This window comes from Neodiprion virginianus, chromosome 4 (genome assembly GCF_021901495.1).
Source record: "Neodiprion virginianus isolate iyNeoVirg1 chromosome 4, iyNeoVirg1.1, whole genome shotgun sequence".
Lineage (NCBI taxonomy): Eukaryota > Metazoa > Arthropoda > Insecta > Hymenoptera > Diprionidae > Neodiprion > Neodiprion virginianus.
In genome coordinates this window covers 3,262,903-3,289,550 of record NC_060880.1, presented here as the reverse complement: position 1 = coordinate 3,289,550, position 26,648 = coordinate 3,262,903, and the positions used below count along the sequence as shown (strand labels likewise).

Here is a 26,648-nt window from a genome sequence, read left to right as displayed (position 1 = left end):
GATTGGGCGCAGTCCCAATACGCTGCGAGCAACGTATGAAGAGTTAGAGCCGAAAAACGAGAACCTGAGTTTACGACATTTTTCAGCTGGTGCTTTTTCCATCGTAACTTCATCGCTGTTGATCCCAGGCTACTTTTGCTGCGTTTTCTGAGTTCCTTGGGGTCCAATTGGTCGGAAAAGAGTCATACGAATCAATTCTGAAACGAAAAGTTTTTTGGTCAAAAAAAAAAGAAGGCTAACCCCTTTGCATTTTTGGCGAAAATTTTCGCGATTTTGAAAAGTGCTGGAATAAATTCTTTCGTGCACTATTCCGACGTAATTTTGCGAGAGAAATCGATTGGGCGCAGTCCCAATACGCTGCGATCAACGCATCGAAAGTTACAGCCAAAAAACGAAAACCTGAAATTTCGACATTTTTCAGCAGGTGCTTTTTTCCTCGTATCTTCCCTCCCGTTGATCCCACGCTCCTTTTGCTGCGTTTTCTGAGTTCCTTGGGGTCCAATTGGTCGGGAAAGAGTCATACGAATCAATTCTGAGACGAAAAGTTTTTTGGTCAAAAAAAAAAGAAGGCTAACCCCTTTGCATTTTTGGCGAAAATTTTCGCGATTTTGAAAAGTGCTGGAATAAATTCTTTCGTGCACTATTCCGACGTAATTTTGCGAGAGAAATCGATTGGGCGCAGTCCCAATACGCTGCGATCAACGCATCGAAAGTTACAGCCAAAAAACGAAAACCTGAAATTTCGACATTTTTCAGCAGGTGCTTTTTTCTTCGTATCTTCTCTCCCGTTGATCCCACGCTCCTTTTGCTGCGTTTTCTGAGTTCCTTGGGGTCCAATTGGTCGGGAAAGAGTCATACGAATCAATTCTGAGACGAAAAGTTTTTTGGTCAAAAAAAAAAGAAGGCTAACCCCTTTGCATTTTTGGCGAAAATTTTCGCGATTTTGAAAAGTGCTGGAATAAATTCTTTCGTGCACTATTCCGACGTAATTTTGCGAGAGAAATCGATTGGGCGCAGTCCCAATACGCTGCGATCAACGCATCGAAAGTTACAGCCAAAAAACGAAAACCTGAAATTTCGACATTTTTCAGCAGGTGCTTTTTTCTTCGTATCTTCTCTTCCGTTGATCCCACGCTCCTTTTGCTGCGTTTTCTGAGTTCTTTGGGGTCCAATTGGTCGGGAAAAAGTCATACGAATCAATTCTGAGACGAAAAATTTTTTGGTCAAAAAAAAAAGGAAGGTTAACCCCTTTGTATTTTTGGCGAAAATTTTCGCGATTCTTAAAAGTGCTGGAATCAATCAATTGTGGCACTATTCCGACGTAATTTCGCGAGAGAAATCGATTGGGCGCAGTCCCAATACGCTGCGAGCAACGTATGAAGAGTTAGAGCCGAAAAACGAGAACCTGAGTTTTCGACATTTTTCAGCTGGTGCTTTTTCCATCGTAACTTCATCGCTGTTGATCCCAGGCTACTTTTGCTGCGTTTTCTGAGTTCCTTGGAGTCCAATTGGTCGGGAAAGAGTCATACGAATCAATTCTGAGACGAAAAGTTTTTTGGTCAAAAAAAAAAGAAGGCTAACCCCTTTGCATTTTTGGCGAAAATTTTCGCGATTTTGAAAAGTGCTGGAATAAATTCTTTCGTGCACTATTCCGACGTAATTTTGCGAGAGAAATCGATTGGGCGCAGTCCTAATACGCTGCGATCAACGCATCGAAAGTTACAGCCAAAAAACGAAAACCTGAAATTTCGACATTTTTCAGCAGGTGCTTTCTTCCTCGTATCTTCTCTCCCGTTGATCCCACGCTCCTTTTGCTGCGTTTACTAAGTTCCTTGGGGTCCAATTGGTCGGGAAAAAGTCACACGAATCAATTCTGAGACGAAAAATTTTTTGGTCAAAAAAAAAGTAAGGTTAACCCCTTTGTATTTTTGGCAAAAATTTTCGCGATTCTTAAAAGTGCTGGAATCAATCAATTGTGGCACTATTCCGACGTAATTTCGCGAGAGAAATCGATTGGGCGCAGTCCCAATATGCTGCGAGCAACGTATGAAGAGTTAGAGCCGAAAAACGAGAACCTGAGTTTTCGACATTTTTCAGCTGGTGCTTTTTCCATCGTAACTTCATCGCTGTTGATTCCACGCTCCTTTTGCTGCCTTTTCTGAGTTCCTTGGGGTCCAACTGGTCGGGAAAGAGTCATACGAATCAGATCTGAGACGAAAAATTTTTTGGTCAGAAAAAAAAGAAGGCTAACCCCTTTGCATTTTTGGCGAAAATTTTCGCGATTTTGAAAAGTGCTGGAATAAATTCTCTCGTGCACTATTCCGACGTAATTTTGCGAGAGAAATCGATTGTGCGCAGTCCCAATACGCTGCGATCAACGCATCGAAAGTTACAGTCAAAAAACGAAAACGTGAAATTTCGACATTTTTCAGCAGGTGCTTTTTTCCTCGTATCTTCTCTCCCGTTGATCCCACGCTCCTTTTGCTGCGTTTTCTGAGTTCCTTGGGGTCCAATTGGCCGGGAAAGAGACATACGAATCAATTCTGAGACGAAAAATTTTTTGGTCAAAAAAAAGGAAGGTTAACCCCTTTGTATTTTTGAAAAGTGCTGGAATAAATTCTGTCGTGCACTATTCCGACGTAATTTTGCCGGAAAAAACGATTTAGCGCAGTCCCAATACGCTGCGAGCAACGTATCAAGAGTTAGAGCCGAAAAACGAGAACCTGAGTTTTCGACATTCTTCAGCTGGTGCTTTTTCCATCGTAACTTCATCGCTGTTGATCCCAGGCTACTTTTGCTGCGTTTTCTGAGTTCCTGGGGGTCCAATTAGTCAGAAAAGGGTAATACAAATCGAATCTGAGACCAAAAATTCCCGGTCAAAAATTCGGCAAAAAAGTAAGGCTAACCCCTTTGCATTTCTGTCGAAAATTTTCGCGATTTTGAAAAGTGCTGGAATAAATTCTTCCGTGCACTATTTTGACGTGATTTCGCGAGAGAAATCGATTGGGCGCAGTCCCAATAGGCTGCGATCAACGTATGAAGAGTTACAGCCAAAAAACTGAACGTATCCTCATGTAATCAATATGCAAGTCAACCTTGTTCAATATTGTGTGACTAATATTCAGTAGAATCGTGAAGCATAAAGTCATATTTCCACTCGACTCCTAATCGATAACATTTTGCTACATATACCGATCGTGCATAGTCTGTAGTCGTCCTATCCCACATCTGCAGACTTTAAGCTCAATCTCAAATTAATCTGAAGGTATCTTTACAGCCGCAAAATACACGACGTTCTGAATATCTCATTTAATCGACGAGGCTTCAGTGATTGATATATGTGTTTTCCCTATTGATTCCCAGAAAAATGAGTTTCCGAGCCTTGGAATCCGAAAAAAGGAACTACGTCCGCCAACTCCTTTATCGTTCTTGCAACAAAAATTTATTACATCTTGCATGCTCCAGGCTAAGTTCAATCGTCTGACGTATATATGTCATACCAACGTAATTGCGGAGGACGAAACAATTCAAAATAGTCCTCGTCCGCCTAGTTACTATTTCTGTCATAACGATACAATATCCAAATAATCTTATGCACATCGTACTGTAAATCGGTGCCATCATTCCAAACTCAAGTCTGATTTATGTAAGCAAATATCTCGGGTGACGTTCAAACGAGTTTGCAGCGTAAATCTGGAATTCGACATTGTCTGATTCTGTTGTACAATCGCGGTCGAGGAGACGTATAAATTTGACACATTCCTCCATATTCAACAACCTTTCTCACAATTTTCTATTCAAATGTGTATTTTTCGTCACAGTATACAATTCAAACGCCTCATCGCGAATAAACTTATGTAATTTTATAATACAAGCGCCTTATCGCAGGCAACGAAATGTAAATTTTTTCGCCTTATCACTGGCAACTGGTCTAACTGCTTCCAATCTACATACGCAGGCGCCTTAACGTGCGCCTAGCAAGGAAATTTAATTTCAGGCAATATTAGCCATTTCTACTTTCTACGTAGCATACATAGTATTTGGTAAAGCTAGGAAGATCGAAAATTGGAAAACTTTTGTCGTATTCTCCCAGCTCTTCACCAGTTGATGATATTTTCGACGTTGTTTCGCAAATTCCTGAGGATCTCATAAGTAGAAAAAGACATACAAACCCTAATCTGAGAGTCAATGTTTGTCATAAATTATCTGTAATTGAGTAAAAATTGGCATTTTCATAAGAAAAAACTACTAATATATTATTTGCAGATGATTCCGTAATTATGCTTTATTAAAATTGGAGATAGGATGAATAAATTGCAGACGGTCATGAGGTATATCTTTTTATTGAGTTTAACCATTTACATTCCATAAACATATTTCGAAAGACTTTGTATTAGAATGTTTCTAATCAGTGATATTTTCGAAAATCAAGACTTCGAACAATTCATCTTCCATTATTTTACTTTCGCATGTTTGAAATATCGATATATCGGTCATTCCAAATATTGATCCATCCAAGTTTTGGCGCCCACCCTAAAGAACATTCTCACTTGTGATTACACTCAACACTCTCTTCTTTATCCCACGACACTGACTCTATTCGCTATCGCAATTACTTCTCACAATAAATTATACCTCTTTAGAAACTTGTTCACAAATCGAGATTGCCACAGATTCCATGGTACTCAAGTAGCACGGAATTTCGATGATTTCTCGGATCCAAAGGTGAAATCTCGACCTTCTTTCCCACCGGGATTCCCGTTCCTACCTGCAACATAAAGCCTATCATAAAAAAAAATCCGCTCCATTATCTCTATATTCCGAAATCTTAAAAAGTGTGCATTCTCCAATCCATAGGGAGATGAGCCTAACCGGATCAGAGATAGTGGTTCACACCGACGGGAACGAGGTATCACTGACGAACCTGAAAGTCTCGGCGAGCAAGGCTGGCGACAGTCGAAAGCGGACGAGACGCTACGGTTTTGACTACTGTTTCAACTCCGCCACCCTGGACTCCGAAGGACACGCGACCCAGGAGAAGGTCTACGAGAGCCTCGGCACTTCGGCTCTGGACGCGCTATTTTCCGGGTTCAACGCCTGTCTTGTCGCCTACGGACAAAGCGCGTCTGGCAAAACGTACACAATGATGGGTCCCAAGGTGAGCGAATTTGGTGGATCGCTATCAGGGAGGGGGGGGCACGTGGAAAAGGAAAAGTCAATCAGATCAGTAGTTTTCAAGTTATCGTGCACGCCAAATCATCGTCCCAAATTAATCAATCCATAATTACTGTGATAACCTATCTCTGATACAAAAGAAAATTTGATTTTCTTCGCTTAAACTTGCAAATAAGATAACCCTAAAAATTTGGAAATGGTCGATTGAATGGTTCCGTTAAAAAAAAATTCCTAAAAATCACCTTCATTTTAGCGAATCACACAGGTCTCCCCCCTTATAAAATGATGGTCATACCGTCGCCCAGTTTGCACAAGCTGCAAAAGCGTTGTATGATTTACCCGTTTAATTCGAAATGTGATAAAAAGGATAATTGGTACGATCAGCGGATCGATGGAGCGCGGAGTAAACGACGCGGTCGGTTGATTAAAAGTTGAATTAGCTGGCTCGCACGCCGAGCGTAGGGCGCTGATGGAAAAATGCATAAATAACGGCTTGTCGAATTATTTTCAACAGAACGACCCTGGTCTCACGCCCAGGCTCTGTGAGGGCCTTTTTTTCCGGATATTCGAGGAGCAGCAGAAGGGAAATTACTACGATACCGCGGTCAGGTGAGTCGGCTGTACAACTTTTTAGAACTTTTTCCTCCGTCATTACGACGATTCGGAAGGGTTCCAGGTCGTCAATCAACCTGCACCGTCGGCTCCCCTATTTTTAAACTAGTTTTAAGCTCGTGAGTTTCTCCGACTCGTAGATTCAGAGAGAACTCGGAGATATTGAGGAGAAACTTTTCAGTTCAGGCTTACCGTTCAATTTCTGCAAATTTGATTACCGTCAAAGAGACATGAATCACGAGGGTTTACTTTTCTTGGCTTTACGTTATACACAGATCTTGTAATTAATGTGGCTGAAAGGTAGTCGAATGAGATAAAATTAAAAAATTAGGGAGGTTGTTGCAGAAAGTTAACTAGGAAAAATAAGCGGGCAAACACCGCTACGCTGAGAGTGGAATTTCGCTATCTAGAGAATTAATAAACCAGTATTAAAATTAATATAAATTTTCATCGTACGGAAAAGTTTGTTCTCTATGGAGGCTAACTTTACTCCAGAGCAACGAAATTCGAGAAACTCAGTGTGTAACGTGTAACACCTATCGCGTGAAAATCAGGATTCGTTGAAACGTGTTCCCGATATTATCTCGCTTACCGGATTAATGGTACAATTAATCCGAATATACCACTTTGCAGAAAAGTTGAACGCAAAATTTGTCATTTACGATGCAGTGTGGATGCACGTGTGTAGGTGCAACTCTAACCACGCAGCTCGAACGTGTCGAACTTTGGTACACCCGTCAAACTTTCGCAATAATACAGGGACTCGGGAGAGCAAAGCGAGTGGAAATCGGTTGCAACGTGCTCTTGATGTTATCTCGTTCCGAGAAATTTACTGCATTAATAAGTGAAGAAATGCATTCCAGGCTCCCAAACTTTCAGTTCAAGTTGTCGACTCGGTTGTTACAAAACGTCAGTCACGATTCCGTATCGACAATATTGCAAAAAAAAACTTTTTTTTTTCTTCTCTTTATGTGTAATTATAATAGATTCGATGCTCTTGATTCGAAATATAATTTTAAAAAATATATACCACGTATACTTGTCATTTAATGTTTTTTTGTTTTTTTAAATAAAACGTTATCTTTACTTGTAAATTATAACTAGACATTAATCATAGCAACAATATTTATAGAAAAAAAGTTACAAAGTTGAAAAGTTTAGGCATCAAAATCGTCAGAAAATCCATCTACTAGGATAACTCTAGTTGTTTTGTAGTTTTCTTCTTTTTCATATCATAGATTGGAGTTTAGCTGCGAATCGACCAACAAAAATCTGGAAGCATTCCTTCTGACCATTTTCCGCTTTATCATTTCTTTATGTCCAATATATCCTGGATTTAGTAATTAAATAGATTGAAGTAGTGTAAATACAAAAACAAAACAAATTCAGAATTTTTATCAATAAAAGAAGAAGAAAAAATCATATCGTGTAATATATACGTGACAGAAAAAAATGGAGAGCAGATGTAGATTCGGTATATTGAAACCTTCGTACGTGTGATATAATTTGGTTTTATTTTTTGAAAGAGGATTCCGTTCCAGACCTGTGTTATCACACTGAAAAATACGTGCTCCCTCGCTCATTAAAATTTCCAACTCGTGATAATGAAGCGTGCAAAAATGAGCGAAGTTCAGACACGTGTGCAGCACACGCAAATCCCGTCTGCTGCGTAAATTACGACGCGGAATATCGGAGATTCCCGATAATAAAGCTCGACGCTTTCAGGGCTCACGCTACGTTCCTCTGCAACTTCTCGGGTTACCTGCAGTTGCGAACGATGCGAAACAGCCTTCGTCGCGTAATAGACGTGCAGCTCTGTAATTCCAACCTCGTTTTGCCGCTTCCCAGCTTTACGCTTTCGGTCAAGGTCCCCCGTCGAGCTGTCACGATTGCAATTAATTCGTCCTATTATCGTCAGTGTTACTCAAAAGCTCAGGACGCTTCCAACGATTGTGTTCAAGTTCACGTAAAGCGGCTGAGGGAACAAATATAGAAAGATGAAAAAAATCAGAGGGCCACGATATCGAATTTTTAAAAAAGCGAAAACCTTATATATAGAATTTAAAGATGTTGAAAGTCGAAGTGTGGAGAAGTAAAAGATTATGAGAGTCAGAACATACAATGATAATATAGAATCGAATGCAGATTCTCGATTTTCATGTTCCACGATTCGACCTTTCTATACTTTGCCATTCTGTATTTCTACTGACTATGGTTTCTATTTTCTGTACTTGATCCTTTCTCATTTTTATATTCTACGATTGAAATTTTCGCGTCTATCTAAATTTGATATTCTGGTTCTCCTATGAGTCTGTAAATCTAGTTTTTTTACCCCTACCCAGTAGAGCGTATCGGAATCCCCCCCCTCCTCCGATCAATTTTATTGCACGGGTACTTGCACTTATCGAAATCAATAAATGAAAATTCAGCTAATGTATCCAAGGCGAAATGATAATAGTTTTGCAAAAACGTTTACCCATATTCCGAAGAAGACTCCAATTTTTTTTTCTCTTCAATCACTCTGAAAATTCACCATTCTGTACGTAATTCCGACAATTTTTGCAGAGAATTTTGCGACCGTGCATGCGAGTACAGATATAGAGAGATATTCTAACGAGAGTTAGATCCGATTCGGCGGAGTTTTGTGCCTGGATATTGGTGATTTTCCTTAAAGACCACATAATGCGAGCAATGATCCTCGGGCTGTAAAGATACCGGGGCGAGGCGTGAACTCGGTGAAAGGAGCGGCAAGGTGGCGGGGAATTGGAGACCGAGAATGTTTCTAAAGGCTTAGTACCTCGCGGCTCGCAATCCTAGACGGACGCATACCCTTATTGGGGGTGAGGTGGCTGTACAAGTAATAAAATATCCGCGAAAAAACGGTGCCTCGTTTATTTCACAGGTGAATATTAGTCCGAAGCGAAATTATTTCACACGTAATTGTGCACCCCCAATTCTAAATTAATTTGTTGTCAATTTGAATATCACGGATTTTTAGTTCGGTTGAAACGCACCTTGAAAATTTTTGTTTCATGGATTTTTTTGATACGAATATATTTTATTTGAATATAAATATATAATTTTGGTACTTTACGCATGGCCTTGGCCCAAAAAAAATATTACTACAGTTAAATTGATTTTCGTTTTGATGAAAAAAAAAAAAAAGTTTTCAATATAACTTTGTATTCAAACTTATTTTCTGGATGCATGTGCGGAACAACGGTTCGTGGAGGAATGTAACTCTAATAATAATTGGAATTCTGAGAATGATTGCACTGCAAATAGTATCTACCGCAAAATTGCGGTACCATTGAACAGTGAATATACATACCTGGCCAATAGTTGAGGTGGGGTTGATTTGTCTCGGTGCAGTAGAGGAGGTTCGATATCGTTCCACCAATTTCCCCCTCGCCGATGACGAGGGTGCGCATTTGGACGAGAATTTATAAATGCTAATGGATAGTGTTAATCAGGCTTTTATCACAGTCTATTAATACCGAATGAACGAATATCGTACCGCACTCCCTCACGTCATGGCTTTGGATTTGGGAAAGGGATGCGTGCGGCGGACATTCATTCGACCGTACACTGCAGAAATCGGAGCCAGCGACGCGTGCGGCACTCTGATGGATTGTAATATATTTATCCGGGCAATATTGTGGATGGATGGAATGAAATAGTATTATTAAACATTTGGTTGAACGGCCGGATACTGCGGACGTGTACCGGCCTATACACAATGCGAAATACCGCGCTCCATTCGAAATATCGACAAACAATCCCGACGGCAACGATAGACGGTCAAACAAAGGGGGTTTCGAACCGCGGACTGCCGGGTATGTCAAATTGCATTACACCAATCGGATCGCCGGGAGCGCGAGAGATATGAAGCTGTAATCTCAATGACGCGACATTTCAGTTTTAAATCATCGATTCCGAACGGATCGACTGACAACCGCAGAAATAACGCCGTCCGATAAATTCATGTTTGCAATCCGCTCCCGCGGCTCCCTTATATAACGTACACTTGGCTTCAGTGATTCTGAGACGGGTCATTTTTGGACCCGTTAGTTACGTTGGCAATGGAGCATCCGATCGCAGCGCCACTGCCATCTTTTATAAACGTAACGCAACCCATGACTGTCAAATCTAACCTAAAATTACAAAATTCTACGGTGATGATCTTTGTGAACACAACATAACTCGTGACTGTCGAATCTAACCCCAAAAACACAAAATTCGACGGTCATGGGTTATGTTATGTTTACACAGATTGGGCCTGTTTCGCGACAGACCGATGGTGGCGCTGTTAGCTGATTCTGCATTGCCAACATAACCGACTGGTCGAAAAAATTAGCCGTTTCATAACCACTGACGCCAAATGTACGTATAGGACTTACATATTGCGGTATTCGGTTTTCACTCCTCGGAATCCTGATTCGAAAGCAAGTACCACTGTCTAACACAAACTAGAACCATGGTTCTTTGTGGCATAAATGATTTGTATGCATGTTGAATTTTTATATCGTGAAAGTGATACCTGGTATTTTTTTGAGCTTTTCTAATGACCCAGTGAACAGCATCTCATTCCGCAGTGAAAACCACCTGTGCATATGCAACGCGGTTGTTGGGGCGAAGCGTGTTTCAGCTGGCAGGAAGTTTGAATATAAACGAATGAGGCTGCGTGAGGTATATATAATAACGCTTCTGTGTACCGAGGATTCGTTAACTATGTGAAAATGAGCCGGTAGCAGGAAATCCGAGATTTGTGGATAAATAATAACGCCTTGAAATTAGGTTTGCAAAATTTTGCAACCTCATTTATAATCCGTGGGGCGATTGCAAACATACAATTCTAGAGTGAATTTAATCCGTTTTGTAATTCGGTGTAATTCAGCAATTACAGAGAATCGGCCGGTGGATTGATCGATCGAAACTGTGCATTAGGGTAAAATTAAACCTATAGCAGCTCTATCGATCAATCAACCATAAGTAATGCGGCCGGGTTCATAGTCAAGATCGCATTTCATCAATGGTTCAAAACGACGTTCAATACACTGAGCAGAAATTTTATTTACCGTTAACAAAACCTAACAAAATAAATGTTTTGTTATTATAGTCAAATTTTAATTCAGCTAAATAATGATCGATAGAAATTTGTTAATAGTTAAAAAAAATCATCATTTGGCTCGACTAAAGTTTCATATTAATAACGAAACATTTATTTGGTTAATTGAAAGTAAATGAACTCGTTTCTCAACGTATTCACTCGCCTCACGTTAAGCGTATAAGCGCAATGCCTTGATGCAAAAATTGTAGGTACATAGTCTGCTGAATTCTGAACATCATCATCGAGTATCCTCTTGATGCTCTTCAACCAGCGGGCCGTGCAATCAGAAGGTGTAAGACCTCAGGGTAGTCGGTCAGAATTAGTTGGGGTGGGTCAGTTAACCCGGCGGGCTAGAGGGCTATGTATAGAAGTTTCCGTACCGAGTTTAACTTCGGTCGAGAGTTTGTTTCTCTTTTATTTTCTTGTTTTTCTTCTTTTTTTTCCGCCCCCCTTCCCCCCCTCGTCTTTTGCGCCGTGCCGTGCATGCGCCTCGGCGGCATTGGCAAGTAGTTTTATAATCCCTGGTACGATGCAGTTTCTGCCTCCCGTGTTGAAAAATCTCCATCCAGCTCCCACCGCCGTGGGATCGATTCTTATTCCCGAGACCGGCGTAATACCCGACAGACACGAAGCCCCGGGGTGTCAGTCGTCTGCGCGTTATGCCTCACCTGGGAGCCGGCGAATAAGGGTGAAGACCCACCACCCTCCGAGTTGAAGCCGGGCTTTCGACTTCCCGATTTTCAAGCATCGATATCGTTGAACAGAGACGGTCGAAAGCCACTTGAAAAGTTTCACCGATCAGCTTTTCAGAGAGCGTCCCCCCCCCCCCCCCACCCCCCCTCTTCCCTCTACTCTTTCACAAAATACATGATCGTTAATACTTGGTAGGGATTTATATATACGTTAGGGTGATCCTTATTTAGAGTGTTATCAAATTTTTGCCGTCCCACCCCCCGAATCAACTTCAAATAATTTAGAAATAATTACTCAATGTTTTTAGATTCTTACCTCAACTCTAAGATGGTTCGCATTGTTGATTTAGGGGGTGGGGCGGCAAAAATTCATCAACAACATAAATAAGGACCACCCTAAATATACACATAGTTATGTTACTCGATGTGAAAAAGTTACCTGGGAGCTGAATGTATGATTTCTCGTTTGTTTACTCACTGTCAGCTAGGTATTTTGGAAGTATTAACTGATTCTCGAATGAAACCGTTCAAGAATCAATTTCAGGGTTGGTCTCGTATACCTATACAAAGAATCCAAAGGGATGAATATTGATACTAGTGTACAAAGCATATTGCTGAGCGATTGAACAATGTGAACTTGTTCATCAAGGAACCGATCATTTGTGTATCAGAAGGTCAGAGCCCTGGGCGTATTTTTTTCTGGCCTGAAAAATCGAGTCTCTTCGTGAAATATTTACTACTCCAAATTGTGTCTGGTCTGAAATTTTCACACTGTCGGGAATGGGAGCTGGTGACCTTGGCTACCACGTTATCCAATTTTCTGGCAAAGTGGCGCATTACACGCGTAGAGTTGCTGGTGGAAATATATGGAAAGTGTAAGTCGCAGGTACGCGGTGCATCACGCGAGCGTTCTAAAGCACGTCGTCGTAAGCGCCGGCTTAGAATCCTGTGAAATGTTAGGAACCCGGGTCGAGCTACGTTAACGCGTTGTATCAGGGCCGCGTGGGAAAGTACCACGTGGCACGAAGCTGATCTCCAGAGTTCTCCTCCCCTGACTCCGACCCTTGGTGCATCAAATCTCATTTTCACCAGGTTCTCAGTCGCGTGAATCGATGCGAGTGCGTTCTTTTGATTCGCGTGATTACCGCTCGATTTGCAGGAGCAAATATAATCGTTAATTGTCGTTCCGATTAACCCTTCGTTGACACCCCGGGTCATTTTGATCTGGGCGAATTTTTCATTGAATGCTCACTTTTCCATAATTGAAGATTTGCAATAATTTTTTTAAACAATTACTTTTATATATTTAAAACTTCAATTTCTGCAGATGTATTAAGGAATGTTTGGAATATATATCTGAATTTTTAAATTCATATTCGACTAAAGGGTTGTTAATGGCAGGTAGATGAAACACCATCCGGGTTAAATTGACCTGGGGTGTCAAAATCTTGGCCAGAAGTAAATGTGTTAAAGAAGGGTTAAACTTGCGAATGGCGATCGATTGATGGAAGAAAGTACTGCCGAAGGAATACACTCATCGTAGCAATTTCTCGGATGCTTCCTCGTGGTTACCGGGAGTCAAAGAGTTTCTGACTGTCATTCATCGATTCAGATGCTGAAACTGTTTTTTGCGGTTGTGCCTCCTCGACGATGCACGTATCTGGTATTCTATAATTAATCTATTCCTGGGGCCAAAACATTTTATAACCGTGAATCGACTGGAAACAATGCAACCGTTCCTCGAACGTTGGCTTGTAATTTGGGAGTCGAGGACGCGACATTTATTATTAATTTCTCATCACTAGACGCAAGACGTGCGAAGATACTGTAGATTATTTAGCTCGATAAGGTGATTAAAGTCACAGTAGGTGGTTAATAATTACTTGTATAACCTTCCGCCTGCAGCTATCTCGAGATCTACAACGAGAGGGTGAGGGATCTGTTGAAACCATCAACGAACTCCAGTGGGCTCAGAGTTCGCGAACACCCTAGGCTGGGACCCTACGTTCAAGGTAACAATAGTCCATACTTTCCACGATTTGTTTCCCCTCGTCGCGGTGAGTGCTTTTGCGGCTGAAGCAGCCTGTACACTTTAAAATATGGTGGCGATGAGATAAAATACTGCAGAACAATTTAAGTGGTCAATTCGGAAATTCGTCATAAGGTATTAGTGTTAGATTGACGAAGTAGTTGGAACAGGGTGAAGGATGCGGGTGGTTTTCGCAGGACTAACTCGTCAGACGGTGTCAACGCTGGGTTCGTTGATGTCGTGGGTAGAGGAGGGCACAAGAGCGAGAAAGACTGCGTCAACGACACAGAACGCGACGAGCAGCAGGAGCCACGCGTTACTGACGGTGTCTTTGACGTCTAGGTCCGAGAATAGCAACTCTACTGCGGGAACCAGCAGTGGCCTAGAAAAGAAGCAGCACAGCGGTCGAGGGGCTCGACTTCACTTGGTGGATCTGGCCGGTAGTGAGAGGGCCGGAACTAGTAATTACGGTCTCCATCGGCTCAAGGCTAGTCTATAAACTAGTATAAAGGCGTCCAATTGCCCCGTTTACCCGTCCAAGCGCGAGTAAATTTCCACGAAAATAAAAGAGATCTGCATTTCAGGAGGGTGCGAATATCAACAAGAGTCTCGTGGCCTTGGGGAATGTGATATCAGCACTCGCGGAGAGGGGCGCCACCAGAAGTGGTCCTGGACGGAGGTTCATACCCTACAGGGACTCCGCGCTTACCTGGCTCCTCAAGGATGCTCTCGGTGGCAATGCTACGACCATCATGCTCGCCAGTAAGTCCTTTCGGACTTCGTTGTATCGGGTTCCAGATCGATTAAGTGATTAACCGTTACCTGGGATAAATTAAACAGCTCAAATTCAATCAGATTTCCGCTTCGCCAACTGCATGTGTATTCATGCTCCAATGTCTACAGGATTGTAATTCGTTTGACGAATCGTTTTACAGATTAGCTTACACTCGGTGATTGAATAAATTCCGATAGAGCGTGGTAAAAGAGTTGAGAAAATCGTATGGAAATCGGTAAATACTATAATTTTGTAGAAAACTTTTAGTTACCATTTCTGTAATACTCTAGAATTAAACGGATAAATTAGGTGTGATGAAACCGTAGGAACCTATAGAGCAGACTGTCTACCATTTCATCCGGAAAAAAAATACTAAGATTCCTTTAGTACAATGCACTAAAAGAACATTAGATGGTACATGTATAGAATACACCTAGTATGCACAAAAAGTGAGTCAACTCGAGTGATACCGTACATTAGTTGTAGCTATTGTTGATCAAGTAGTTCCGACATTCTCGACTTCACTACAGAGAAAATACTTTACTGAGAATAAGAACCACAGAAGCTCTTGACTACTCAGTATAAAACCATAATCAAGTATTAATGCATGAGAACTACGCACTATAAAAATTAAACGCAAATTATTTAAATGGAAACTTTCAAGAAGCGACTATCAGGCATGCAGAGAAACGTCACTTGATCTTATGACTGTGAAACAAACGAATAGTAAGATATATTCCAATCTAACTCATGGCGCGTCTCTATCTGTATGATGAGTAAAAGAAGGTTAGTTATACATGATACCTGAGATTTAACGATGTGTTGATTTGCTTTACAGCGATATCACCGGCCAGCGGAAGTTACAACGAGACAGCCCACACCCTACGCTTTGCCCACAGAGCACAGAGCGTGGTCAATCGTCCGGTGGTCAACGAGGATCCGGTGGCCAGGGTGATCAGAGAGCTTAGAGCCGAGATCTCGAGGCTAACGTCGTTGCTATCCGAAAAGGTGAGTCTTGTTTCGCTGTTACCTCTTCCTTGCAAGAGCCGCGTCTGAAATTATCCAAGTGAAGAGAAGGTGATACTCATTTTTGGAAATTTCAGAATACATAATTTGCTTGCAAAATAATACTACACGCGATCCAAGGATCGATAATGCTATGGAATACAAGTTTAAGTTACCCAGATTATGCTTACCAATTATTATCGTCTTCTGAAATGCAGGAGATCGGAGGGGAATCCGGCACTTCCTGCTGTTGCAAGCAGAAACTTGAAGCGGAACCGCTATTGGAGGATGCAGCGGGAGAAGAGACGTCCAAAGAGAAACCGGCCACTAGGAGCGAACCAAACGAAGTTGTTCACAGGACCTCTTCGCGGTTCGGTTCGGGGTTGACTCTGCATCGTAAATACAGCTCGGAGGAAAGCTTATCATCCAAACGTGCTCAGGACAAGTCAAGTTCTCCACCGTGTAGATTTGGCTCGTTGAAATCCTTGAACAGTTCGGAAGAGGTGATCGATCCTCAAAAGGATCAGGACCGCACGAGGATCTCGACCGTAAGTTACGATCGGGTGGATGCTTTGGCTCTGGTTGACATTCCCACTCTCGTCGCGGTTCTAATAAAGCCTGAGGATGACCAGAGTGGACCAGTACAGATAGAGGAAATCACAGGTGAAAACATCCTTGAAAGTTCGGTGGACGTCGACGCAGCTGACCTCGAAGAACTGGCATCGCGTTCCATCGAACACCTGGCCGAGAGAGTGGACGACTCCCTTCCAAGCTTCCTTGCGAAGGGAAACGAGGTGGGGTTGAAAAATTTTGTATTAGAAGAGGGATACGTCAAGCAGCCGAATGCTACGGATCCAACAGAAGACAAGAAGTCTGGGGGTTTGAACGTCTCGAAGAAGTTTGGCTCCTCGGAGAGTTTCGCTTCCTCTGGAAAGGGTGCGGCGAAGATTGGACTGGGTCAGAGGTCGTACACCAACCTGCAGTTGGACAAAGGCAAGTCCCAGGTGGGCGTTGTGAGCCTTGCAGGGAAGGTCAAGCGTACGTGGAGTCCTCGGGGCTCGATCACGCCAGGCTCACCAAAAAAGTTGGACTTGGACAAGGACGGTCAGAGACAGAGGTCGTCGAAGGAGGCGGGCCAGCAGAAGACTTGGAACAGCCTACCACGTAAGCAGGAGTGTGACAGTCCTAAGCGGAGGGTTAGCAAGGACGATTCCGTAGTGGCACCGGCCTTGAAGACGGCGAGAAAGGGTTCGGTTGGAAGTGAGGTGTCCTGCAGGACCTCGACGCCGATCCAGAGGACAAACAGGAGGGCGAAGATCGTTGCCGCAGTCACGGAGAGATTATATTCGGCGAAAAAATCATCTGAAGATACCCTGGCTGGTGGTCAAGGCGCGGAGTTCAAGTCACCGGAGAGCGCTGAAGTGAAATTGGCCAACGCGACGCGGATGAAGCTCCAGGAGATATCGCGGAAAATGTTGGCCAAACGGAGGAAGACCTGCGCTGACACCCAGACCGACGTTGCTTCGACAGTTCGTGTTAAGGACACTGCATCTATCACGGATGATCCCAAGGTGGAGACCAAGGATGTGGCAGTCGTCACTGACCTGAGTGAAGACTGCCAACAACCTGGAACTGAATATTTGCCAGTCTTTCCCGTCACCAGAGTCAAAGAGATGGCCACCTTGACTGAGAGGTTCGCCAAAACAGTGCGTTGCAAAGACGCTGGAGTGGTGACCGAGGAGTGTGACCTTGACGCAATGTCTGACTATGAGACTCTGGAAACGTGCGCCTCACGGAACCCAAGCTACGCGGAAAACTCGACCAATACAACACTGCAGTTTTCGCAGACTACATCTTGTACCGCGTCGCAAACTTGTCCCGAAGATCTTTTACACTGCTCGAAAAAGTCCGCTCATTGTCACAAAGGATGCGACAGTTGTCACGGTCTGCAAGAATGCTGTCACCAGGTCCCTTCAAATCCAGTTCCCTGCGGCGTGGAGCGCAGCGTGATTTGTATCACCTTACCGGATATGCTGAGCATCACTATAGAGTCACCGAATTCAATCGACTCTAAAATCGCAGTTACGGAAGCGAATGCTTCTTCGACGGCCGAGGAAAGGGTTTCAGCGAGGGTCAGAGACGAAGAAACACAGACCAAGGGTCAGAGCAAGTCTCCGCGCGTGGCAGCCGAGGATCTAAAAATGAGCCACATTCTGCCTGCTGAATCGTCACCGACTGTCGCGACGCGGTCGGCGTCTTGCCAGAGCGATGGAAGGACTTTCAGGATCGAGAATATCTTCGAAGATCCGAAGAGCTGCGTCAAGGTGAATGACCATGGCGTGGCAGCTGAACTGATGCCGGATTTGACCGAGCACGTTACTCCGAAGACATCGCTGAAGCTGACGAATTCCGTCGGAACATCTTTCGGTCCCGAAACAAGCGAGAGGAGCACCGAAATCGAGGGTGTCAATTTCTTCGACGCGAGAATTGCTCGGCAGTCGAGGCGAGACACTTGTTGGCGAAAGCTCAGGGCTGAAGACCTCAAGTTCTTTGATACCACGTCGAGGAGGCCACCTTTACATTCTGTCTTGACACCGGTCAGTGACGCCAAGTACAATTTCCTCAAACCCAGCGCAAAGCTCGAAGCTGAAGAGCTGAAGTCGCCACTCCTAGTCGCTAAAATGATTGCGAATAGCGGTATCGACGTCGATTCAAGCTTCTCTGACGATAGTCTAGACCCGGAAGAAACGAGCGGAAAGGGGACGTTGAGAATGGACGAAACTCTCTGCCCTCCGGACGTTGTAGCCCATACGAAAAAGGAGCCGTACGAGTCTCGTATCGAGGAAGACTTCGCTGAAGAGGTGATCGAGTTACCAAGGTCAATGGTATCGGTGGGCAACACGTCTCGGGTTCACGATTACGAGGCCCTTGTCTTGGGCAGAAACTGCTTCATCCCGATTGTCGAAGACTCGGGTGACACGAGTCGGATCGAGACTCCGGAGAGCGAAGAGGGTTGCAGAGGTAACCTGAAGAAGAGGGTCTCGTTTTCGAACTCGAAACCGTCCGGTCGGCCCCGTGGGAGTGACATACGCAGGCCGAAACCGATAATAAAGAACGCACTTTCGTCGGACAGTGATGGCCTGACGGACAAGAAACCGAATGCCTCGACGCCGCAGGACTGCAGCGCGAGCGAGGCCAGCTTCAGAGACGACATATCCTCGATTTCCGAAAGTTCGGAGACGGTCAGGTCCGCGCCACTCTATAACTCGGACGAAGAATCCGACGCTTTGCAGGCGAAGAGCCTTGACTTGGATATGAAGAGGGTCAGGTTCACGCCACTGGTGTTCGGCGAGCGTGGGGAGTCCGGGACCAGCGATTCGGATGGGTGCGAAAACGCGATGCTTAGTGACGAGGAGAGTCCCTGCTGCGACGCGCGGATGGAAGTGTTCGCTTCGTACCTCGACGAGGCCACCGCCTTCGTCCACAACATGAACACCATGAATGAGTTTTTCGGTGCGAGCATGACGTTACACGACGATCGAGACGAGGACTTTATCGAGTACCAGGGCCGGCGGGTCAGTCTAAAGGACGACACGGACGAGTACCTGAAGCAGGAGGAATTCGACGTCCCGATAGATTCGTACAGAAACTGTCTAAGGGGTATTGAGAAACTGGAAAACTGTATAGAAAACGCGGTCCAGCACGACAAGTTCCTATTCGGCAAGTGTGGCCTCAGTTTGGAGTCTGCCGCTACTAGCTTCAATCTAGTAGACCCAGGCCAGGCTCCGTTCCACCATCCGGAAAACCTCAGCTCCAGCTTCGAAGAGCTTGCCTGTGTCACCGACGAAGAGACGCCCGCTTCCAGTCCGAAAAAGCTCTCGAGTGACGTCGAGACCAGGATATTTCAGCAGCTGATGGAGGCGACGAGTCCCCGTCGCCTCGCCAGGTCGGCGAAGCCCTACTTTCGGCGATCCACGCGGGTCTCCGATCTCAGGGTGAAGAGTCCGAGGCCACGAAGAAGGCACCACGACCCAGAGGAACCGAAGGTCCTGCGGCGGCCCGGCGACCTTGAGGTTCCAAGGTGTTTTCTCACGGTTCCAGAAGCAGGGAGAGACTCTTCCGGTAGGGAATATCGTAGCGATGGTGGGACCAGCTCGAGCGATCCACTTGGTGCTAGTTCTGAATCCATCGACACCGTGGCCAGCGTTAGGAACGGGTTCAGGTACCCGGGAAGCCCGAGAGCGAAGCTGATGCAGCTGGTCAGTGAACGCCGACAGATTGTTCATCGTAGCAGAAGCGAGGCACCGAGTCCACGCTAAGATGCTTCCAGATCATTCCCTGCAAAGGCACAGAAAATGAGCCGGGGTTGTGAATTACGTTGTTTATTCGACGAAGAAAAGATTTGAGTGTGGCTCGCTCAAAACACGTTTCCTGCACAATCTGCGTTCCGGCGATATGCGAGAATTTGTACAGAATAATGAGATTATCTGTTGCTGAGTTCAAATACTGCTCGATGTATAATGTATCTGCTATTCACAAATTTGTGCCTTACTTTTAGATTATCATATTATCTTATGTTTGTGTGTTTCTGACGAATAAAAATTATCTCTGTATGCTGCAATTTTGTCGAAAACTTTCAAATGTAATGATATTATATTTTAGGTTTCCTCAGATTATGAATTTATAGTACGCTATATTTGTACGAAATCAGTGTCACTCAATTTATCGGAGACATTTTGTTTCTTAGAGATATTTACGATAATATCACAGTGGGGTCAGTAGTTCAATTTTTAACCACAAATTCAAACACTTCAAGACAACGATCATACACGGTTGTTGTGTAAGGTCCAGAGAAGTTATCTTGCTATAAAATGTGATAAATTCTATTTTTACCAAGCAATCTGTTTAAGATTAAATTAACAAACATGAACACAGTCAAGTTTGAGTCTTCAATGTAGCGCAACTCCGATTGTTACTACCGACCATATTTTGTTTAAGGAAATTCACCGAGTATTATGATTCACACAATGATGCAGCAATGATTATAGTCAAATTCGATCCAGAATGTGCATTCTGGCAATGAAATTTATTTACCCTCTTGAAAACCAGTAAATCTTTACGGTATTACAGATTTGTCGCTGTAAAATGTCAGCACGAAGAAATTAGTAGGTGAATATTCGATGATCAAGTAAGAGCCACTTGAGCTTACATTTAAGATAGATTTAAGATCTACACATTTGGATGGGGTCAAAGCTGGGTCACCTATACATGTGCGATGACCGAATTTCAACTAATCATTACAGCGAGACTTACAGAATAGTGCAATGTGGTTTCTTTCCAGTTTTTTCTGGCTAGATATCAGAGAGCGAGGTCATTGATTCGTAGTCGTTGGTTGGATTGCGTTTTTTTATTGAGTCACTGACTGACGTCCGGCGAGAGTGACTGTTTCAATTTTACTCTGACCACAGTATAAGAATGGAGCACAGAAAAATTTGGCGCCAGGCTAATGTGGTAAGTGGACTTGACCCTTATAATCAGACGATTTCTAACGGTTTGCAAACAGCGTTTAGTGTAATGGGAATTTTCCGTGCTTGCTTATTATTCCACAAATAATTCTTCTCAGCGAATTTATCTCCATCCACGTGTTTGCAGTTGCTTACATATTCACGATCAATAGTTATCATAATTACTGGCAATCTCGTCTCCGTTCGATCAAGTCGCGACTTTTCACTGTAGTTGAAAAAAACACGCGTTGAGCCCGAGAATTTTATGGCGGATTTTCGAAAAAAATGCTGCCACAGTAAACCGTGTTGCGAAATAATGGTTGATAAGGTCAAAGTCGATGCGGCGGTGGTGAGGCGTGTCGAGGCTATGTATACGTATATATATAATGAAAATGTTCCGTCCGAGAAACAGCCGACGACGATAAGTGACCGCCACGTGACACAGCACGTGCTGTTGCCGAGTGAAGCAAGTAACCCGCCCCCATTCGTAAGTGCAGCAGTAGTAAAGTTTCTCGACAAGAGGAGACTCGAGCTTAAGGTCACAAGGTTCGCGATTATATTCGTCGGAGGCAATTTTCCATAAAACACGTATCCCGCGCAGTATCTCGTCTGAAGTTCAGGTTATTAGTTGTTCAATAACGTAATTAAAGTTTACCTACGAAGATTGAAAACAAGGTGCGAGATGAGGGATTTGAATAAGCTTCCAAGTCAGCCTCTTAACTTGTTTGCTTCAAATGGAGTTAACAAGAGTTACTCGAGCACTAGCAACATTTCCGTCTCCTCGATTTCTACGGTAAGTTATCTAATTCCCTTATAATCTTCATCAAACTCTACTGCAGGGCGAGGGTGTTACACGGGATAATTTAGGATTGAATTTTATGTTCAAGTTCCGTACCTTGTGAAAAATTGAAGTAAATAATTTCATCCATCACGCACTCGTTTTGAACAATGCACTTTAATCGGTTGTCACATCTTCGAACGCGAATTAACATTACCAATAATGGGTTTTCGATTTATCGGTTTCACGAAAGTTTAACACAGTTAAAAAGTATAACACTGAGATTCATATTTCACAAAGTATTGTAAACAAAAAAAAAATGAAATTACATTGAATAATAACAACAGTCCTGTGACAGTTTCAATGACTAACGTTCAGGCATTCGATACTTTTTGTGGTTCACATCCATATTCCAAGGTTGACAACATTAACCGATTCTGCGAATTTATCATAGCAACATTTATCACAGAGTTGATCTTGAAGACCAACAACGTGAATCGTAGACTTTAAGGGGGGAAACCGGTTTATGAGGTCGAAATTTTGCTGTTTTTCATGATTTTTTTTAACCAGAAAGGAATAATCACAAAATGTTTAAACTTGGAGGATATTTTATTTATGTTTTCAAGTACACTTTGAAATTTTTTCAAATGATTTCCGCCGGAAATAGTGGAGTTACCGCGTGCAGTCCATGGGCGATTGCCATCCGAGCATTTGGCTTGCGTACATCCCTGACGTCGCAATTTTTATCTTTTTTTTTTTCATTAAAAACATATTTTCTAAGAATATGAACCTAATTTTGATCAAACAAATTGAAAATTGCATGTTTTTGAGGTGTTTGAACACAATGTCATGTTTTTATACTATATTTTTTCATCTTTCTTGCACAAAAACATATATTTTTAATAACAATATAATCCCCGAATTAGGTTCATATCACGTGGAATTGAATAAAGAATATCTACACCAAATTTCAGAACGATTGATCAATAACTTTTTGAGCTAGAATGTACGCAAGTCGAAAAAAAGTCGTTTCGAGAAAAACGCGTTTGAAATAAAATGTGGCGAAAACGAGAAATTCAAGGCAATAATTAATTATAAAAAATGCTCACCGGTTAATCAGCTATTCCAGCGTCATATAGCAATCCCTCTTCTTGCTCATATGCGTCATTCTATTATTCAATAGTACAGCGGTATTGAGGCAGGTAGCTGGAAAAGAAGGGCCTGGGCGACCGCTCCGTTATAATTACCGAGCGCTTCTTCACAGAACCGACGGGCGGTCACTTAAGTGCTCATTGCATTCGAACTAATGGGAATTTTGCTTTGAAATTTTGACCACATATTCTTGAATAGTTATACTAACGATTCGTGCAATAAAAAAAAGACGATTTTTCGATCGGTCTAAACTGGGTTCCCCCCTTAAGCAAAGAGAGACTCGTGTAAGTACCGATTAACGGTTTTTTGACTCAGCACGAACCTTTGACCCAATATACGCGCGTTATCAGTAATGAGCGTTGAGTCATTGAGTCAATATGTGCGGTGACAAAAGACTATCGACGTTCCATATTCTATCATAATAGGGAGATATGGCACAGCAGGAGTATTTACGTAAAATCAAGGAACTGAAGAATTACTAACTGAATATTGCTTGGACTTATCGCAGTAGATCAATGGTTTTACGCCCGCATATACGTACAACGATTTGATTTTACAGGGAGATGAGTCAGTCTTTGACCCTTACTGCGTCGAGGGAAATCCGCAAAAAATCACCTTCGAAGACGTGACCTCAGCCGCGTTCAAAATCAAGTCGGGGATAATCAACACACCATGTGCGGTATGTGAATATCACTGTATATCGAGCAATCGGAAGTCTTCGATTCGCTTCCAATTGCACAAACATCATTTTTCATGACACTCACCCGAAACCTCCGTCGAACAGAGATCCCGGCTCTCGGACTCCATGGGCATGGAGCTGTACCTGAAGAAGGACTTCCTGCAAACCACGGGAAGCTTCAAGGAGCGAGGCGCTCGCTACGCTTTGCTGATGCTCTCCGACGAGCAGAAACGTAACGGAGTGATATCGGCCTCCCTGGGCAACCATGCCTTGGCACTTTGCTACCATGGGGCAAAACTTGGAATACCGGTGACAGTCGTGATGCCGGCTGTGGCGCCGATCATGAAAATCGCGGCGTGCAAACAGCACGGCGCAACGGTCGTCGTCCAGGGTTCGGACATGGGTGAGGCCAAGCAGAACGCCATGCAGATCGGCAAGGAAAAGGGCCTCGTCTACATCAACGGGTAGGAACCATATTCCCGACTCAGTTTGGCGTCTATGTCCACTGTTACAAGTGTGATATGCGGTCTTTCCCTCCTCCAGCTACGACCATCCGCACATCATGGCCGGTCAAGGAACATTGGGATTGGAGGTCGTGGAGCAGGTTCCAGATATCGATGCCGTTGTCGTTCCCGTCGGAGGAGGAGGTCTCATCGCCGGTGTTGCACTGGCGATAAAAACCCTGCATCCGCATGTGAAAGTTATAGTAAGAATTGGAAGAATCAGAAGCATTAATTCCAACGTATCCTAAAATACAGTATAACAGAGTAGTTCCTTATTTGACATTTTTTTTTTTTTATAATGAGCCACTCGAAATATATGTGATAAATACTAAAAGAAACTGGTGGAAGTAGGAAAATATTGTGACTTCTAAATATTTTCATACTTTCTCTGGGTTTTACGGCAAATTTTTCGGGTGACACGTTAAAAAGAGAAAAAAAGTTAAAAAGTAATGAAACTGTATAATTCTTTCTCTCCAAAAGGCCTCTCAGAACCGCTTATTCACTTTTCACCGATTTTTCCCAGGGCGTCGAGTCCCACAGGTGCGCAAGTTTCACGGCAGCCCGGACAGCCGGTCGTCCAACTTACACACCGATCGAATCGACTCTAGCCGATGGTCTGGCCGTTCCTATGGTTGGCTACAACGCCTTCGTTACTGCCGATCCGCTGATTGACAAGCTAGTCGTCGTCAAGGAGGAGTGGATCGCCATAGCGATCTTGAAGTTGGTCGAAAATGAGAAGTGCATAGTCGAGGGTGCCGGAGCTACGGGATTGGCCGCCATTCTCGCAGGACAGCTCGACGAACTGAAAGGAAAAAGGTGAGGTGACACCATTTGAGTTCGCAACTAAAGATTCCAACATCTCTCAAGCAGCTCATTAGGAAAGTAACGGCTCAGTTCCTCCAACGAAGAGCTGAACGATGTTCCGATCGCCATCGTTTCAAATGCCACACCAACTTAGTAGTTTCCTAACTCATAAAACAATTTTGTACAATTTTACGAGCTCTTGGAATGTGATTTCTGGTAGTTCGAATGCATAATGTTCCTCACAGTACCTGTAAGACCGTTTTTCCTGGGACCCCGGTTTTCCCGTTTTCTGATACTCGATCCCGCAGGAAGATGGTAGGTATACGGCAAGGAGTAGCGATCCTTGAGAAACAACGAAGTATGGGGGTGGTGGTTCTTCGTCAGTCGTTCCATCCAGAGTTCGCGCGTCATTCCGTCGTCGTTTCCGGGCGTCGTTACGTAACGACCCGAAACGAAGTATAATCGTAAAAGTTAATTAACCGTTAAACGGGCCATCCCTTAGCCCGCACCTCTTCGAGGGCGTTGCTGCCTCACCTACATCGGTTAAAATCTGTTTTAGAGTGGTCCTCCCCCTCTGCGGTGGCAACATAGATACGACGATCCTGGGTAGGTGCCTGGAGCGTGGACTTGCCGCCGAGGGTCGCCTCCTCAAGTTTACAGTGACGGTGTCCGACCGTCCAGGAGGGATCTCCGAGCTCTGCAAGATGGTCGCCGACATCGGGGTGTCCATAAAAGACATCATGCACGAGCGGGCCTGGATCATGTCGGACATATTCAGCGTCGAGGTCAAGGTCGTATGCGAGACCAGGGACGCCCATCACGCCCGACAGCTACAGGAAATGCTCTACAACAACTACAGGAGGGTTGTTTTTGGCAACAGTTCCGAATTTTCAAACGGTGACGATCAATCCTTCACAGGATGCTAGATTGTAAACCATTTATGACGCTACCGCATGAGATTAAATGCGTTCAATCCGCGTTCAAACCGAAATCAAGATAAACCGTCGATAGTTTTTGAATCGCCTTGGACTGAAACGACATTGAGGAGGTGTATTATCGAAAAATGACTTGGCGTTGCGGCTGAATTATTTCTCTCGACGTTGACTCCAGATGATATGTTCAACGCTTACTTTAACTAAATGTGGATAAAAGAGGGCAACTCGTTCAGTTGTGTGAACATTGTAATGTGTAACTTTTATTTATTCCTATTTCTGATCTTGTGGTTATGGGCCAAACGTTTCTGTATATATTATACACTTATCTATAGTTCGCATAGCTGTAACGAAAGATAAAATTGTTAATCAATAATTCTGGGTATTATACATGGGGTATCTGGGTAAAAGTTTTGTTAATAAAAAATGTTTGATTAGTATTGCGGTTTTATACTTAAAAATTGATAGCCTATACTCCCTGAGAATGTGAAAAGGGGGTTTCTTTCTGTGGTAAAAAACCTCGGCAGGGGGTCTAAGTTTAATCCTAGATCCAAGAAAATAGTGGCTAGAGAAAATCTCTCCGATAAAAATCCCCGCAGGATAAAATCACCTATGACAGAAAAAACAAAAAAAAATAAAAAAATAAAAAAACAGATTAAATTAAATTGACGAGGAAAATATAAAATTCTGCAGTGAGAATTTTTTCAATGGGGGATTTTTTCAGGGGAGATTTTTAAAGAGGATACTGTGGGTGGTGAGCAAGAAAATTAATGCTGGCTATCATCCAACCTTGGATCGTTTAATAAGTCGAAGACGATGATCGGGGTCCCCGAGTAAGGTGGGGGAGAATTGGCTGAGTCGTAATAAATGTCATGGCGACTTTTGGTCGGGACATTGA

At 43.5% G+C, this 26,648-nt stretch overlaps 2 protein-coding genes across 3 annotated transcripts in view; both read left to right on the top strand.

The window, feature by feature from the left end:
• LOC124302016 (uncharacterized) overlaps window positions 1–19,717 on the top strand; it is a 66,078-nt gene extending 46,361 nt beyond the window's left edge. The window contains exons 2-8 of the mRNA XM_046757754.1: window positions 4,858–5,158; window positions 5,690–5,784; window positions 13,495–13,601; window positions 13,816–14,105; window positions 14,203–14,380; window positions 15,232–15,401; window positions 15,617–19,717. Coding sequence (XP_046613710.1) covers window positions 4,858–5,158; window positions 5,690–5,784; window positions 13,495–13,601; window positions 13,816–14,105; window positions 14,203–14,380; window positions 15,232–15,401; window positions 15,617–19,717 — 5,242 coding nt within the window. The remainder of the gene's footprint in view (window positions 1–4,857; window positions 5,159–5,689; window positions 5,785–13,494; window positions 13,602–13,815; window positions 14,106–14,202; window positions 14,381–15,231; window positions 15,402–15,616) is intronic.
• A 1,154-nt stretch (window positions 19,718–20,871) lies between these two features.
• On the top strand, window positions 20,872–26,190 carry LOC124302506 (L-threonine ammonia-lyase-like). 2 transcript variants are annotated; one of them, XM_046758749.1, is made up of 6 exons: window positions 20,872–20,909; window positions 23,392–23,511; window positions 23,617–23,975; window positions 24,055–24,217; window positions 24,538–24,830; window positions 25,378–26,190. In XM_046758749.1, exons 1-6 carry the CDS (start codon window positions 20,874–20,876, stop codon window positions 25,742–25,744), a joined length of 1,338 nt encoding a protein of 445 aa, XP_046614705.1. In that variant the 5' UTR covers window positions 20,872–20,873; the 3' UTR covers window positions 25,745–26,190. The 2 variants fall into 2 exon arrangements, with proteins under 2 accessions (XP_046614705.1, XP_046614704.1); XM_046758748.1 differs by lacking the exon at window positions 20,872–20,909 and adding an exon at window positions 21,395–21,695.
• The last annotated feature ends 458 nt before the right edge of the window (window positions 26,191–26,648 follow it).